This window comes from Pecten maximus, chromosome 5 (genome assembly GCF_902652985.1).
Source record: "Pecten maximus chromosome 5, xPecMax1.1, whole genome shotgun sequence".
Classification (NCBI taxonomy): domain Eukaryota; kingdom Metazoa; phylum Mollusca; class Bivalvia; order Pectinida; family Pectinidae; genus Pecten; species Pecten maximus.
This window is the reverse complement of record NC_047019.1, coordinates 40683408-40696780: the sequence shown is the minus strand read 5'-3', so window position 1 is coordinate 40696780 and position 13373 is coordinate 40683408. Positions and strand designations below refer to the sequence as shown.

Sequence of the window (13373 nt, the reverse complement as noted above, 5' to 3'; positions counted from 1 at the left end):
TGCCCGTGCCCGTGCCTGTAATACGCTTTTAATTCATTCAAATGAAATTAAAATCACCTGCTCTTTGTCTGCATATCATATACTTGCTGGATATACGTGGTTTTAAGATTACATCTGATAATTGCACCCGAAATCACGTCGTGTTCTGTCAAAATATTCACCGATATACTCATATAAACATGTGTAATACTGATATAGTCACTCGGACGCTTCCTTGTAAAACGTATATTGAAGTCAAGCGTTGTGATGATCTCGATCTCGATATGGCTTGACTGACAACAAACAGGCATGATCAAGGAACAATATTCCGGTATTTAAATCAGAATTACATCGCATTCATTGAAATGGTGAAAGTGAACACAAAAAGAAAACTTTAATTTGTCTTATATTTATTTAGCAAGATCGTACGATAATTCGGACAACGACACAATGTAGCTGTACTCTACAGTAATCTGTTGTAGAATGATCTCGTAGGAGTGTTGTGTGTAGAAATAAAATACTCTATTGTTTACAAAAATCAAGATCAATACCAAGATCTATCATAAATATTTTAATTGATATAGTAGACGGCTTGAATAACTGCAACACCAAGATCGATCAAAAATATTTCAACTGTTTTAAACTAAATCTTGAAACCTTTGTATTAAGCTAACAAAGCGATCAGGATATATGCTTAACGTCGTACCGAAAGTTAATTTCACCCGTGGTGTTAATTAATATAAGCGACAGTCGACTGTAATGGCAAATCATACCTAGCTTTATTGTTTATTGGAGTTACCTGTGTACCTCCCGTCTCACCTGTACACATATTGCCCCTCTTAGACTAAGTCTTATGCCCGCGGCGTTAATTATAACAATTTATATTGTCAAGCTTGACTGCCTTTCACTACGATCAGATCACAGGTGCCTACCCTCATTTAAACAAAACATCCGGATTACATAACAGGTACTGACGAGGCTTATACCTGTGTCAAATTACCATCGGTCGGTTCACCTATGACCTCGGGGCCGTGATCTCGTTTGTTTACTTCGGTTTACGGAATCTACCGAGATTTGACGAGTTCGCTTCGTGCGATCATTTTGTGCAATGTGCAAGCTTTAAATGCTGAAGTAGTAATACCAAAAGTATGGAACAATAGAGTTTAAGGAAGTAGAATATAAAAAAACAAGTAATAAAAGAATGAAATCGATACAGTAGATCTCCGACAAAACTTTTTTTTATCCCATGATGCAACAAACAGCGAGATTTTAGCGGGAAGTCTGATAGCCATGTTTGAATTTCACCGGATGTTTATCTACGGAAGAAACATAAACAAACACGATTTAGATATAGAATATCGTAAAAACGAAATTCATTTTCTTGCCTAACTGAAGAAGATCGACTATCTGTCAGTAAGTGGCCAAAGAATATCAGCTTTCTTGTTGTTTTTGGCGACAAATGCTCATTTTCACCCGAAAATATCACAGATATCGCGACCAGGTAAGTTTACAATTTTATTATTTAAATCTATTTCGTCTTCTGCACGTTCCTACATCGTTTCACATTATATAGGTGAATAGGGGCCTACACATGTTAATATTAATACTTGATTACTTCGTGTTTCAGGGTTTTCATAATGAATTCATCACCGATTACAGTTTACACGGCCCGAGTTTAATTAACAAAGAACTGCTAGATCCACGTGTGTTTCAATCGTAAGTATTCAATTTACAGATTTATGCTACCATACGCCTGGGATTTTATAAGCATCCTGATTGATAGCATCCAAATATTGAGAACAAGAAGAATTTTATTTCTTTATTGACGAACTTCGACGTAGTTATATTGCATTTTTATTTCTGTCACGTAACGGTAAATTCGTAATATCTTTACTACATATTTCATGCATTTTGACAAATTTCCAATTAATTATTATGACTTCGTTTTTCAATGGAATTTATTGAAATTTCACTTACATGTAAAGAATTATTTGCTTATTCATCTGATAATATTTACAGAATTTTTTGTAGTTGATTTTAAGAGATATTGCATAAAATTTCAAAAAAAAATAGCAATGACATTTTTAAGTTAGAATATAAGAACGAAAGTAACGTCACATTTCGGGCAACATGTGTATATCTATTTTAGGGAATATATGTAAAAATATCGGTAAATGAACTAATAATTGTCTACCATAGTATATGGAATTTGAAGAAAATACATTCAAAAACGAAGTCAATAAAATCCATTGAAAATTTGTTGTATGTCATGATCATGATCAATTCACAAAAAAATGATCTCAAGAAATGATTGAATAAAAAAAATCTGTGTTTTGGAGTATTTTGATAGTTAGTTGCATAATTTAAGATGAAACAAACTGTCAGAGAATTCTGGAGAAGCTTGATTTTTATTAAAGTACTTATCCTTATAATTAAAAGTTTTATGTTGTAGCTTTAAACTTGTATACCTGTGGCTAGCTTTTCTTGATAAAAAGACTTCCAAGCAGACATGCATGTAATAAATGACAGTAAAGTGATCAGGTGCATATATAAGGAAAATTATCTACATTTTTATATTAAACAAATCTTCACAATTATTTAAGTTTTGATATAAAAAATATTTTAAAATTTTCTCTTTCTTCCAACAGATTATGCAGTACATTCTGAAGTGAGGGAAAGCTTAAAGATATTGCATTGTGGTCCGAATTGAGGGCAATGATTCGCATAAAGCAAAAAAGGAATGAAGAGAATCAGACATTTTATTTTTCGAATTCACACTTACTTGGATTTGACCAGTTTAAGCAAGCAACATTATGCATATACCATACTTCATTGTATTCAGTATGCATTTATGCATTGTTTTTTATTTACATTTTTTTGTTGTGTTTTCTCAAGAGGAATTATGATTCAACAATTTTTACAAATGTTATTGCCCTTTTTATTTAGAATAGTATGTTTTTTTTGTCTGGATCTCCTACATACACATGATATAAAATTGTGTTTTCCTGCTTGAAAAAAATATTAGAATAATTTATCAAAAGTTATTGCCCTTATACATAGATGTCCATCTGTAAATCCTTAACCTCACCCTTAAACAAATTTCGAGCTTATTAGATCAAGACTTTGCTATGGCATGAAATTATACTCAGTGGAATTGTGATTGGATAACTAATCTTGTATTTCAATGTTTGTTTTCACTTGATACAATTGTGCATTTCTCTTAGGAATGGGACTGATGTATGTATTGTTTAAGCATGCAGTATTCTCATTTAAGCTTATCTCCTATATTTTCAGAACTAATTTCCTACACCATTAAATTAAGTCCCTTTTTTGGTAATTTTTTCCTACTTTTTTTTTATACTTTTTCAGTACAAATTTCCTACTTTTTTAGTACTATTTTCCTACTTTTCTAGTACTTTTTTCCTACTTTTCCACTACTTTTTCAGTACTAATTTCCTACCTTATTGGTACTTTTTTCCTACTTTTTCAGTCCTAATTTCGTTCTTTTCAATACCATTTTCCTACTTTTTTGATACTTTTTCAGTACAAATTTCCTACTTTTTTAGTACTATTTTCCTACTTTTCTAGTACTTTTTTCCTACTTTTCCACTACTTTTTCAGTACTAATTTCCTACCTTATTGGTACTTTTTTCCTACTTTTTCAGTACTAATTTCCTGCTTTTTCTGTACCATTTTCATACTTTTTTTGTACTTTTGTACTTTTTTGGTACTTTATGGACTTGCCTGTAAAAGTACTAAAAAAGTATAAAAGCACAAAAAAAGTACACCATCAATTTGGCCCTGTGCACTTTATACTATTATTGTACTTTTAATGTACTTTTTCTGTACTATATTTGTGCTTTTTCTGTACTTAATGAAAACAATAAAATGTACTAAAGGTATACTTTTGTTAGACTTTTTTTGTACTTTAGTACTTTTTTTGACTCAATTTGGAACCGTGTTGGAATATCGGTTCCAAATTGAGTCAAAAAAAGCATACTTTTTCTATGCTTTTTTAGTACTTTTTTCCCATACTTTTTTTGTACTTTATTTCGGTGTGGGTATGTACATATATTGTTCTGCCCTGTGGTACTCTGACTTGTAAGAGTATTAGAGTATATATATATACATATATTGTTTTGCCCTGTGGTACTCTGACTTGTAAGAGTATTAGAGTATGTACATATATTGTTCTGTCCAGTGGTACTCTGACTTGTAGGAGTATTAGAGTATGTACATACATTGTATATTGTTCTGCCCTGTGGTACTCTCACTTGTAAGAGTATTAGAGTATATACATATATTGTTCTGCCCTGTGGTACTCTGACTTGTAAGAGTATTAGAGTACGTACATATATTGTTCTGCCCAGTTGTACTCTGACTTGTAAGAGTATTAGAGTTTGTACATATATTGTTCTGCCCTGTGGTACTCTGACTTGTAGGAGTATTAGAGTATGTACATAGTATTACATATATTGTTCTGCCCTGTGGTACTCTGACTTGTAAGAGTATTAGAGTATGTACATATAGTGTTCTGCCCTGTGGCACTCACTTGTAAGAGTATTAGAGTATATACATATATTGTTCTGCCCTGTGGTACTCTGACTTGTAAGAGTATTAGAGTATGTACATATAGTGTTCTGTCCTGCAGTACTCTGACTTGTAAGAGTATTATTAGAGTATGTACATGTAAATTGCGTCTCTGTGTTGTATTGTGTTCATTTTTGATAGATGATCCAGCTAGTTAGTTAATGACTATATATGGATATCTTACTAATTAGAAGAAGTAATGAAAAATATTCTGCCAGCACTGGGGCTTAATTGAATTAGTGACCTCTCACTCTCCAGGCAAACATCCAGCCACTAGGCTAAAGGTAACTTCTCCCTAACCTGAGGTAGCTATTTCTCCACTTTTACATCTTTATTGTAACTATAACTGAATACAAAGTCTCAAAATATAATGTATTGTCTGTTTGTACTAATGTTTTGAGAATTACTTTACAGTGAGTTGATTACCATTTGAATAACGATGGCAATATTTTTCTGATTTGACCATTGACATTGCAGGAAGTAGTGATACCAGAGGGTGATATGTTGATGTTATCTCCATATTGGGCCCATCGTAACCCCAGATATTTTTCTGCTTGTGAAGAATTCAAGCCAGTAAGTGGATTACATAGTAAGATGGTAGTAGATGTTTAATGTTTATCTATTTGTATATAAATAATGTGTTATATGAATTTTTGTGTATATTAGTAGTGTGTTTTATCTATTTGTATATAAATAATGTGTTTTATATATTTGTATATATTAGTAGTGTCTTTTATCTATTTGTATATAAATAATGTGTTTTATCTATTTGTATATAAATAATGTGTTTTATATATTTGTATATATTAGTAGTGTCTTTTATCTATTTGTATATAAATAATGTGTTTTATCTATTTGTATATATTAGTAGTGTCTTTTATATATTTGTATATAAATAATGTGTTTTATATATTTGTATATAAATAATGTTTCCTCAAAGCTCATCTTATAACTTGTCTTTGTTCAGGATAGATGGAAAGACGCTGACCTGGAAAAGAATCTATTTCTAGATGGATTTGTAGCGTTTGGTGGTGGGAGGTACCAGTGCCCGGGAAGGTAGGTATAACCACCTGTATACCTATTGTTTGTCCCCGCTAGTATTACCCTGTGGGGAACAAAGTCATATCAAATGATAATCATCTTAATTTTTGCTACTTTGAAATGGATAACTCAAAATATCAACTATTCTTGATGCTAGGCACCATTTGATGTTGTAAATGAAATGATGAAAATATGGACTTTCTGTTATTATACACCCATCCAAATTTGATGGATGTATGATAGTATGGTAGTTGTTGTCCATCCGGCATTAACTTTTGTTTGTCCAGAGATTTCCTCAATTTACACCCAATCTCATTGAAACATGGTTTGCTTTATCATCATGATACATAGTTGTGTTTCCTTAAATTAGTGCTTTCATTTGAATTTTTTGCAAAAGTTATTTAATTCTCTTTGTTTATTTAAGTATCCTATTTTTAGGCTTAATCATAATCATGATATGAATTTTTGCAAAAGTTATTTCCCTTCATTTACAGTGTCTTCAGAACTACCAAATATATTTCATGAGTGTGGCTAATATTCTGATATTTTTCATGAGTGTGTAGCACAAGTGAACAATATTTGGTCTTACTGAAGATACTGTTAGATATTCTGTTTATTACATTTTATAGCAAAATATAGAGAGGCAGCTCAATCTCTCACAGAATTCATTGCAGTCCCCTGTCAACGGCTCATAAGTGTACGCCAAATCGTGACGTTATGTATTCTATCTTGCATTATGAAGTCATGTAACATGACAGAGAGCTATATGCAAATCTTGATTTTCCCCATTGTTGTTTGTTAGCAGTGGTTTGATTGGTCAAATCAGAAAAAAAGTGATACAATAAATAATTTTTGATATTTCACTTGTAAAAATGTAATAAATGATACTATCGTCTGGAGATCCCACAGTTTTCAATAGATGCAGGGTTTAAAACTTAGAAGGCTTAATAACCATGATATGTAGTGGTATTTTCCTGATTCGCATTTTGATTTGACTATTTTATGAAAGGTATTGCCCTTACAATACATAATTATCTCAATTTTCAACTATTTCTTTCAAACTTTGTAGACTTTGCTATGATATCAAATTGAACATTAATCTTGCATTTCAGTATATGTATTCACTTGATACAATACCAGTAATGCATTTCTTTTTGGCATGGGATGGCCAATTGTTCTGCCTCACCATGCTCTTTTCATATTACAGTGGTATGTCCAGATGGAGATACAGATGTATGTTATCCTGTTTTATATACAGAGGTATGTCCAGATGGGGATACAGATGTATGTTACCCTGTTTTTATATTATAGGTGGTATGCCCAGATGGAGATACAGATGTATGTTACACAGTTTTTATATACAGTGGTATGTCCAGATGGAGATACAGATGTATGTTACCCTGTTTTATATACAGTGGTATGTCCAGATGGAGATACAGATGTATGTTACCCTGTTTTATATACAGTGGTATGTCTAGATGGGGATACAGATGTATGTTACCCTGTTTTTATATTATAGGTGGTATGCCCAGATGGAGATACAGATGTATGTTGCCCTATTTCTGCACAAGGTGGATTGTACTGTCCTCTCCGACCACATTCCATCACCAGTAAGTTTATCGGATCACAGCCAGTATTAATCAGCCTATTAAGTGTAACTGGCATTACTCAGTTGCTCATTAAAAGTTTTAAAAGTTTGTTTTGAATATATAGATTCATCTTTGTTTTGAATATGGAAATTCATCTTTGTTTTGAATATATAAATTCATCTGTGTTTTGAATATATAAATTCATCTTTGTTTTGAATATGGAAATTCATCTTTGCATTGTAGAGCACAAAGCATTTGGTAGGAACTCAACAACCAGCAGAGCCTTTCCTTGTGGAGCTTACATCCAAGTAACAGAGGCTGCCCTGGTAAATCTTATTCCCCAACAACACAAAGACTTTCCCAGTCAATGGACTGTACAGTGTCTCTATTTCTCTATAATTTGAAGTTGTCATGTGGTTTTTTTTAATGAAATCAAAGTAATGGCTGTGATATTATCATTTTTACAAATTGGTATACCACTATATTATGAATACCATAGCTTAATTTACAAGCATAAAACAAAGTATTGTTGTTTTGCAATAGACTCCTATTAACATTCCACATTTTAACTTACTAATACTTTAGTATAATTATACTAGCACCAGCTCAGCTGTTTGATAATGTTAATATGTCATGCAGTAGTTTTTGCCAGACTGTAGTGTTAAAAAGGAAATCAATGCAACTTTGTTCTTGATTAAATTTCATATATACATTATTAGTGTTGTACATTGCTACGAATTACATATTAGTACAAGATTGTTTCTGTTTCTTGTTCCTTATATTATAATATAAATGTGCAATGTGAAGCAAATTAAAGTAAGTTTTCAAACTATATAAATGTAGTATTTTATTAGTCATTAATCATCTAAAAGAGAACAATGTGTTGTGCATTATGAAATTGAAATATCTGGAGATGGAGCTAAGATTTATTTATGAATATGATATTCTGGTATTTTTTGTATGTTAATTTGTGAATGTTAATGGTGAAAGTATACTGTATATATTGTAAAAGGTATGTCTATTCTTCTGTTAATCAGGTTCTGTATCATTGATTATTATATAAATACTTTGCACAGTTTTTCTGAGAACAAGTGTATGACTTATTCATAATAACATACCGGATAATTCTTATGAAATTTCATCCACACGCTACCAATTTTTTTTTTTTTTTCATTTTTTTACAATGTAGACCTATGTATATTCTATGGCAAGCCAAGTTGTCATTTATTCATGGAGCAATGTTGATCCAGTATTTTACCAAATTATATAAGATATCTTACATATTATATAAGATATCTTATAGGTTTATGAGAAATCTTATTTAAAGTTTATAAGATATCTTATTTAAAGTTTATAAGATATCTTATATAATATATAAGATATATTATATTATATGAGATATACTACAAAAAGTATATAAGATATCTCATTTATTATATATAACATCATATATAATTATATAACATATATTATATAATTTGGTAAAATCCTAGATCAACGTTGCTCCATGAATAAATGGCAACTTGGCTTGCCATAATATTCATATGTAATAACTACTATTATACTACTGTAATTAAAGGTGTATTTTCTGGTACTTTTTGCATTGGTGTGTCTATATGAAGTACAATTGATTTATATAATGATACCAGGCAAGTGCAGGAACCTTGGGACAGGAGGAGTGATATATTGTACATGTACATTGTATACACTAAACTATGAAAGGCCGTTCATGTCAAAAACGAGATACATTTAACGCGTTAAGCTTTAACGCGTAAAACACATTTAACGCGTTAAACACAACATTTAACGCGTTAAACATATCATTTAACGCGTTAAAACTAGTTTTAACGCGTTAAGCTTTAACGCGTTAAGACTTAACGCGTAAAGCTTTAACGCGTTAAAGCTTAACGCGTTAAATGTTTTCATGGAATTTTAACGCGTTAAATTTGTTACTTAGCTAACATTTAACGTGATAAACAGCTTCATTCGTTTAACACGTTAAAAGTCGTAGCTTTTGTTTTAACGCGTTAAAATGACTAAAATAACAGACCAATCGAATTCCCTGTATCTACTATGTATTTAAAGGACTAAGAGTATGGCTGCCAGAGCCAGTTTTCTGGAGAGAATTGACTCTAGCGTCAGCTATTGCTATCGTAATTATTGTTGTTACCTTTTAAATAATTTACTACTGTTTACTTTTATATTTAAATTCTAATCGTGTGTTTATATTTACCAGTTGTAGGAATATTTACTGTCATCAATGTTGCCATGGCAGCCGACCAGATAGACGAACTATCGACAAATGGCCTACTTGTAGTAGGCTGATGGATGTTGGAGTGATAAATACAGTCTCTACATCTCGTTTTCTGTCAACTGCATTTATAACATGGTATATTGTGAGATGTTCTGTATTATCTCATCAATGTTCAAAGATGACAAAACTACCATATCCCAGAACAAAATGCCACCTTCGTGTCGGTGAGTGCATACACAACTCGGAACGTCAGTAAACAATGTGACGTCATCAGAATGTACCAGTTACAGTAATGTACAACAATGTATCTTACAGACCTTCATGAATACACAAATGACCAAAAGAATGAAGCACAGTGAAAGAGGAAAAAGAAATTGTTGATTCATTGCACAAATTGATTATTTTGATACGGTCTCTGTTTAAATCGGTTTTCAGAGATATCAACGTTCTTTATGACGTGTTGATATTCTGTCAACGCGTAGGCCTACTGTAATATTCTGTCATTAAACTGTTTCCCTGAAGAACTTTCATCCGAATGCTGATGCAAGGGTGCAACTGATTGGTTATTCTGATAAAGTTTAACGCGTAAAAATGATTATGAACGTGATAAAACTGTCTTTAACGCGTTAAATGAGAACTACATTTAAAGCGTTAAATGTTTACCTTTAACGCGTTAAGCTTTAACGCGTTAAAGCTTTACGCATTAAAGCTTAACGCGTTAAAACTAGTTTTAGCGCGTTAAATGTGTTTAACGCGTTAAAGCTTAACGCGTTAAATGTATCTCGTTTTTGACATGAACGGCCTTTCATACTAAACACCCAAACAACAGTATCAGATATCGATGACATTTGGCCTTGAAAGTAATCCTTTTCATCAGTGCTGCTATTATATATTACATAATGTAGTTATTTAAGAGGCGTAAAGATCTAGTGTTATTCATTTATAGCTATAATGTAAGTGTGAGATTTAACAATTCGCAAGTATGAGAGTGTATCTTTGTACCACAGCATCGTACATCTTGTTACAGAAACAACTTTTCAACATAGATGTATATTTAGAAATAATTATGTTAATTTATGAAGTTATTTAAGAGGTTATATACTGCATGGGGAAATGTCAAGGAATATGACCTAATGTTAAAGGGGCCTTAAGGCCTACTATTAATGTTAAGGTTTCATTTATGGAGGGCCATGTACTTCAGGTTTGTAATCAATTAGCTCCCTTCAATTTGCCATAGATTATCTCCCTTGAATATTTCCAATATTACTTTTAGTGTTTTCAACAATGAAAGAAGTGGCAAATTAAAGTTGTTTGTTGTTTTAATTTCATTCTATATTTGATTTGTTAAATTTTTGTCACTAAACTAAATCCTCAAAGGATGGCAGAATTTCATGAATTTGTCTTTGTTATTTTTTGTTTACATGATTACATTTTGATCAAGTGCTTATTTAAATGGTCAAATCCATTAAAAACATGTTAAAAACCTGAACTGTCACACACTCAGTGTGTTACAGGGATGCATCTGAATAATTTAAAACAATAAAAAAATTGGAGTATAAAAATAAGTTAAATCTCAAACAATTCAGCACTGGCAGGTACCAAGGATGAAACAATGCAGCAGCTCTAGGGTTAATTAAGCTGTTAATTCATCCATGAGTTACTACATAGATGAAACACAGATCATCCATAACAATAAGCTGTATACGATAATGCTTAGCACAACAGTTGTGCAAATAAACTGTAATATATTATATACATGATGGTCATTTAAATAGGTTTCTGATACTTTTTATGTACTTCACCACCATACAATAAAACTTCACCACCATACAATAAAACTTCACCACCATACAATAAAACTTCACTACCATACAATTAAACTTCGCTACCATACATTAAAACTTCACCACCATACAATAAAACTTCACCACCATACAATAAAACTTCACCACCATACAATAAAACTTCACCACCATACAATAAAACTTCACTGTCATACAATAAAACTTCACTGTCATACAATAAAACTTCACTGTCATACAATAAAACTTCACTGTCATACAATAAAACTTCACTGTCGTACAATAAAACTTCACTGTCGTACAATAAAACTTCACTGTCATACAATAAAACTTCACCACCATACAATAAAACTTCACCACCATACAATAAAACTTCACCACCATACAATAAAACTTCACCACCATACAATAAAACTTCACCACCATACAATAAAACTTCACTACCATACAATAAAACTTCACCACCATACAATAAAACTTCACCACCATACAATAAAACTTCACCACCATACAATAAAACTTCACTACCATACATTAAAACTTCACCACCATACAATAAAACTTCACCACCGTACAATAAAACTTCACCACCATACATTAAAACTTCACTATCATACAATAAAACTTCACCACCGTACAATAAAACTTCACCACCATACAATAAAACTTCACTGTCATACAATAAAACTTCACTATCATACAATAAAACTTCACTACCATGCAATAAAACTTCACTGTCATCCAATAAAACTTCAACGTACAATAAAACTTCACCACCATACAATAAAACTTCACTGTCATACAATAAAACTTCACTGTCATACAATAAAACTTCACTGTCATACAATAAAACTTCACTGTCATACAATAAAACTTCACTGTCGTACAATAAAACTTCACTGTCGTACAATAAAACTTCACTGTCATACAATAAACTTCACCACCATACAATAAAACTTCACCACCATACAATAAAACTTCACCACCATACAATAAAACTTCGCTACCATACATTAAAACTTCACCACCATACAATAAAACTTCACCACCATACAATAAAACTTCACCACCGTTCAATAAAACTTCACTACTATACAATAAAACTTCACTACTATACAATAAAACTTCACCACCATACAATAAAACTTCACTACCATACAATAAAACTTCACTACCATACAATAAAACTTCACCACCATACAATAAAACTTCACTACCATACAATAAAACTTCACTGTCATACAATAAAACTTCACTACTATAAAATAAAACTTCAACGTACAATAAAACTTCATTATCATACAATAAAACTTCACCACCATACAATAAAACTTCATTATCATACAATAAAACTTTTCACCATACAATAAAACTTCACCACCATACAATAAAACTTCACTATCGTACAATAAAACTTCACCACCATGCAATAAAACTTCACCACCATACAATAAAACTTCACCACCATACAATAAAACTTCACCACCATACAATAAAACTTGCACCACCATAGCAATAAAACTTCAAAAGCCACCAACGATAGAAAACTGCACCACCATACAAGTAAAACTTCACCACCAGACAAGAAAAACCACACTACAAGAAAACGTCACCACCAAACAAAGAAAACGCACACAGACAAGGAAAACGGCACACAGACAAGAAAAACGGCACACCAGACAAAGAAAACGGACAGAAAGACAAGAAAAACGGCACGACGAGAAAAGAAAACGGCAACACCAGACAAGAAAACGGACCACCGACAAGAAACGGCACGACCAGACAGGAAAACGGCACCACCAGACAAGAAAACGGCACCACCAGACAAGAAAAGGGCACGAAGAAGATCAAGAAAAACGGCAACACGAGACAAGAAAAACGGCACACCATACAATAAAACTTACTACCATACAATAAAACTTCACTTCCATACAATAAAACTTCACTTCCATACAATAAAACTTCACCACCATACAATAAAACTTCACCACTATACAATAAAATTCACCACCATACAATAAAACTTCACCACCATACAATAAAACTTCACCACCATACAATAAAACTTCACTACCATGCAATAAAACTTCACTACCATACAATAAAACTTCACTACCA

At 31.9% G+C, this 13373-nt stretch overlaps 1 protein-coding gene across 2 annotated transcripts in view; it reads left to right on the top strand.

Annotated features, from left to right (window-relative positions):
* Positions 1-10169, top strand: part of LOC117328028 (24-hydroxycholesterol 7-alpha-hydroxylase-like) — a 40720-nt gene extending 30551 nt beyond the window's left edge. The window contains exons 10-14 of one of the 2 annotated variants that reach the window (XM_033885352.1): positions 5047-5142; positions 5537-5625; positions 7130-7220; positions 7443-7525; positions 9436-10169. In XM_033885352.1, the coding sequence (XP_033741243.1) occupies positions 5047-5142; positions 5537-5625; positions 7130-7220; positions 7443-7511 (345 nt within the window). In that variant the 3' untranslated portion in view covers positions 7512-7525; positions 9436-10169. Of the gene's footprint in view, positions 1-5046; positions 5143-5536; positions 5626-7129; positions 7221-7442; positions 8476-9435 lie in introns of those variants that run through there. The other variant, XM_033885351.1, reaches the window with a different exon arrangement.
* The last annotated feature ends 3204 nt before the right edge of the window (positions 10170-13373 follow it).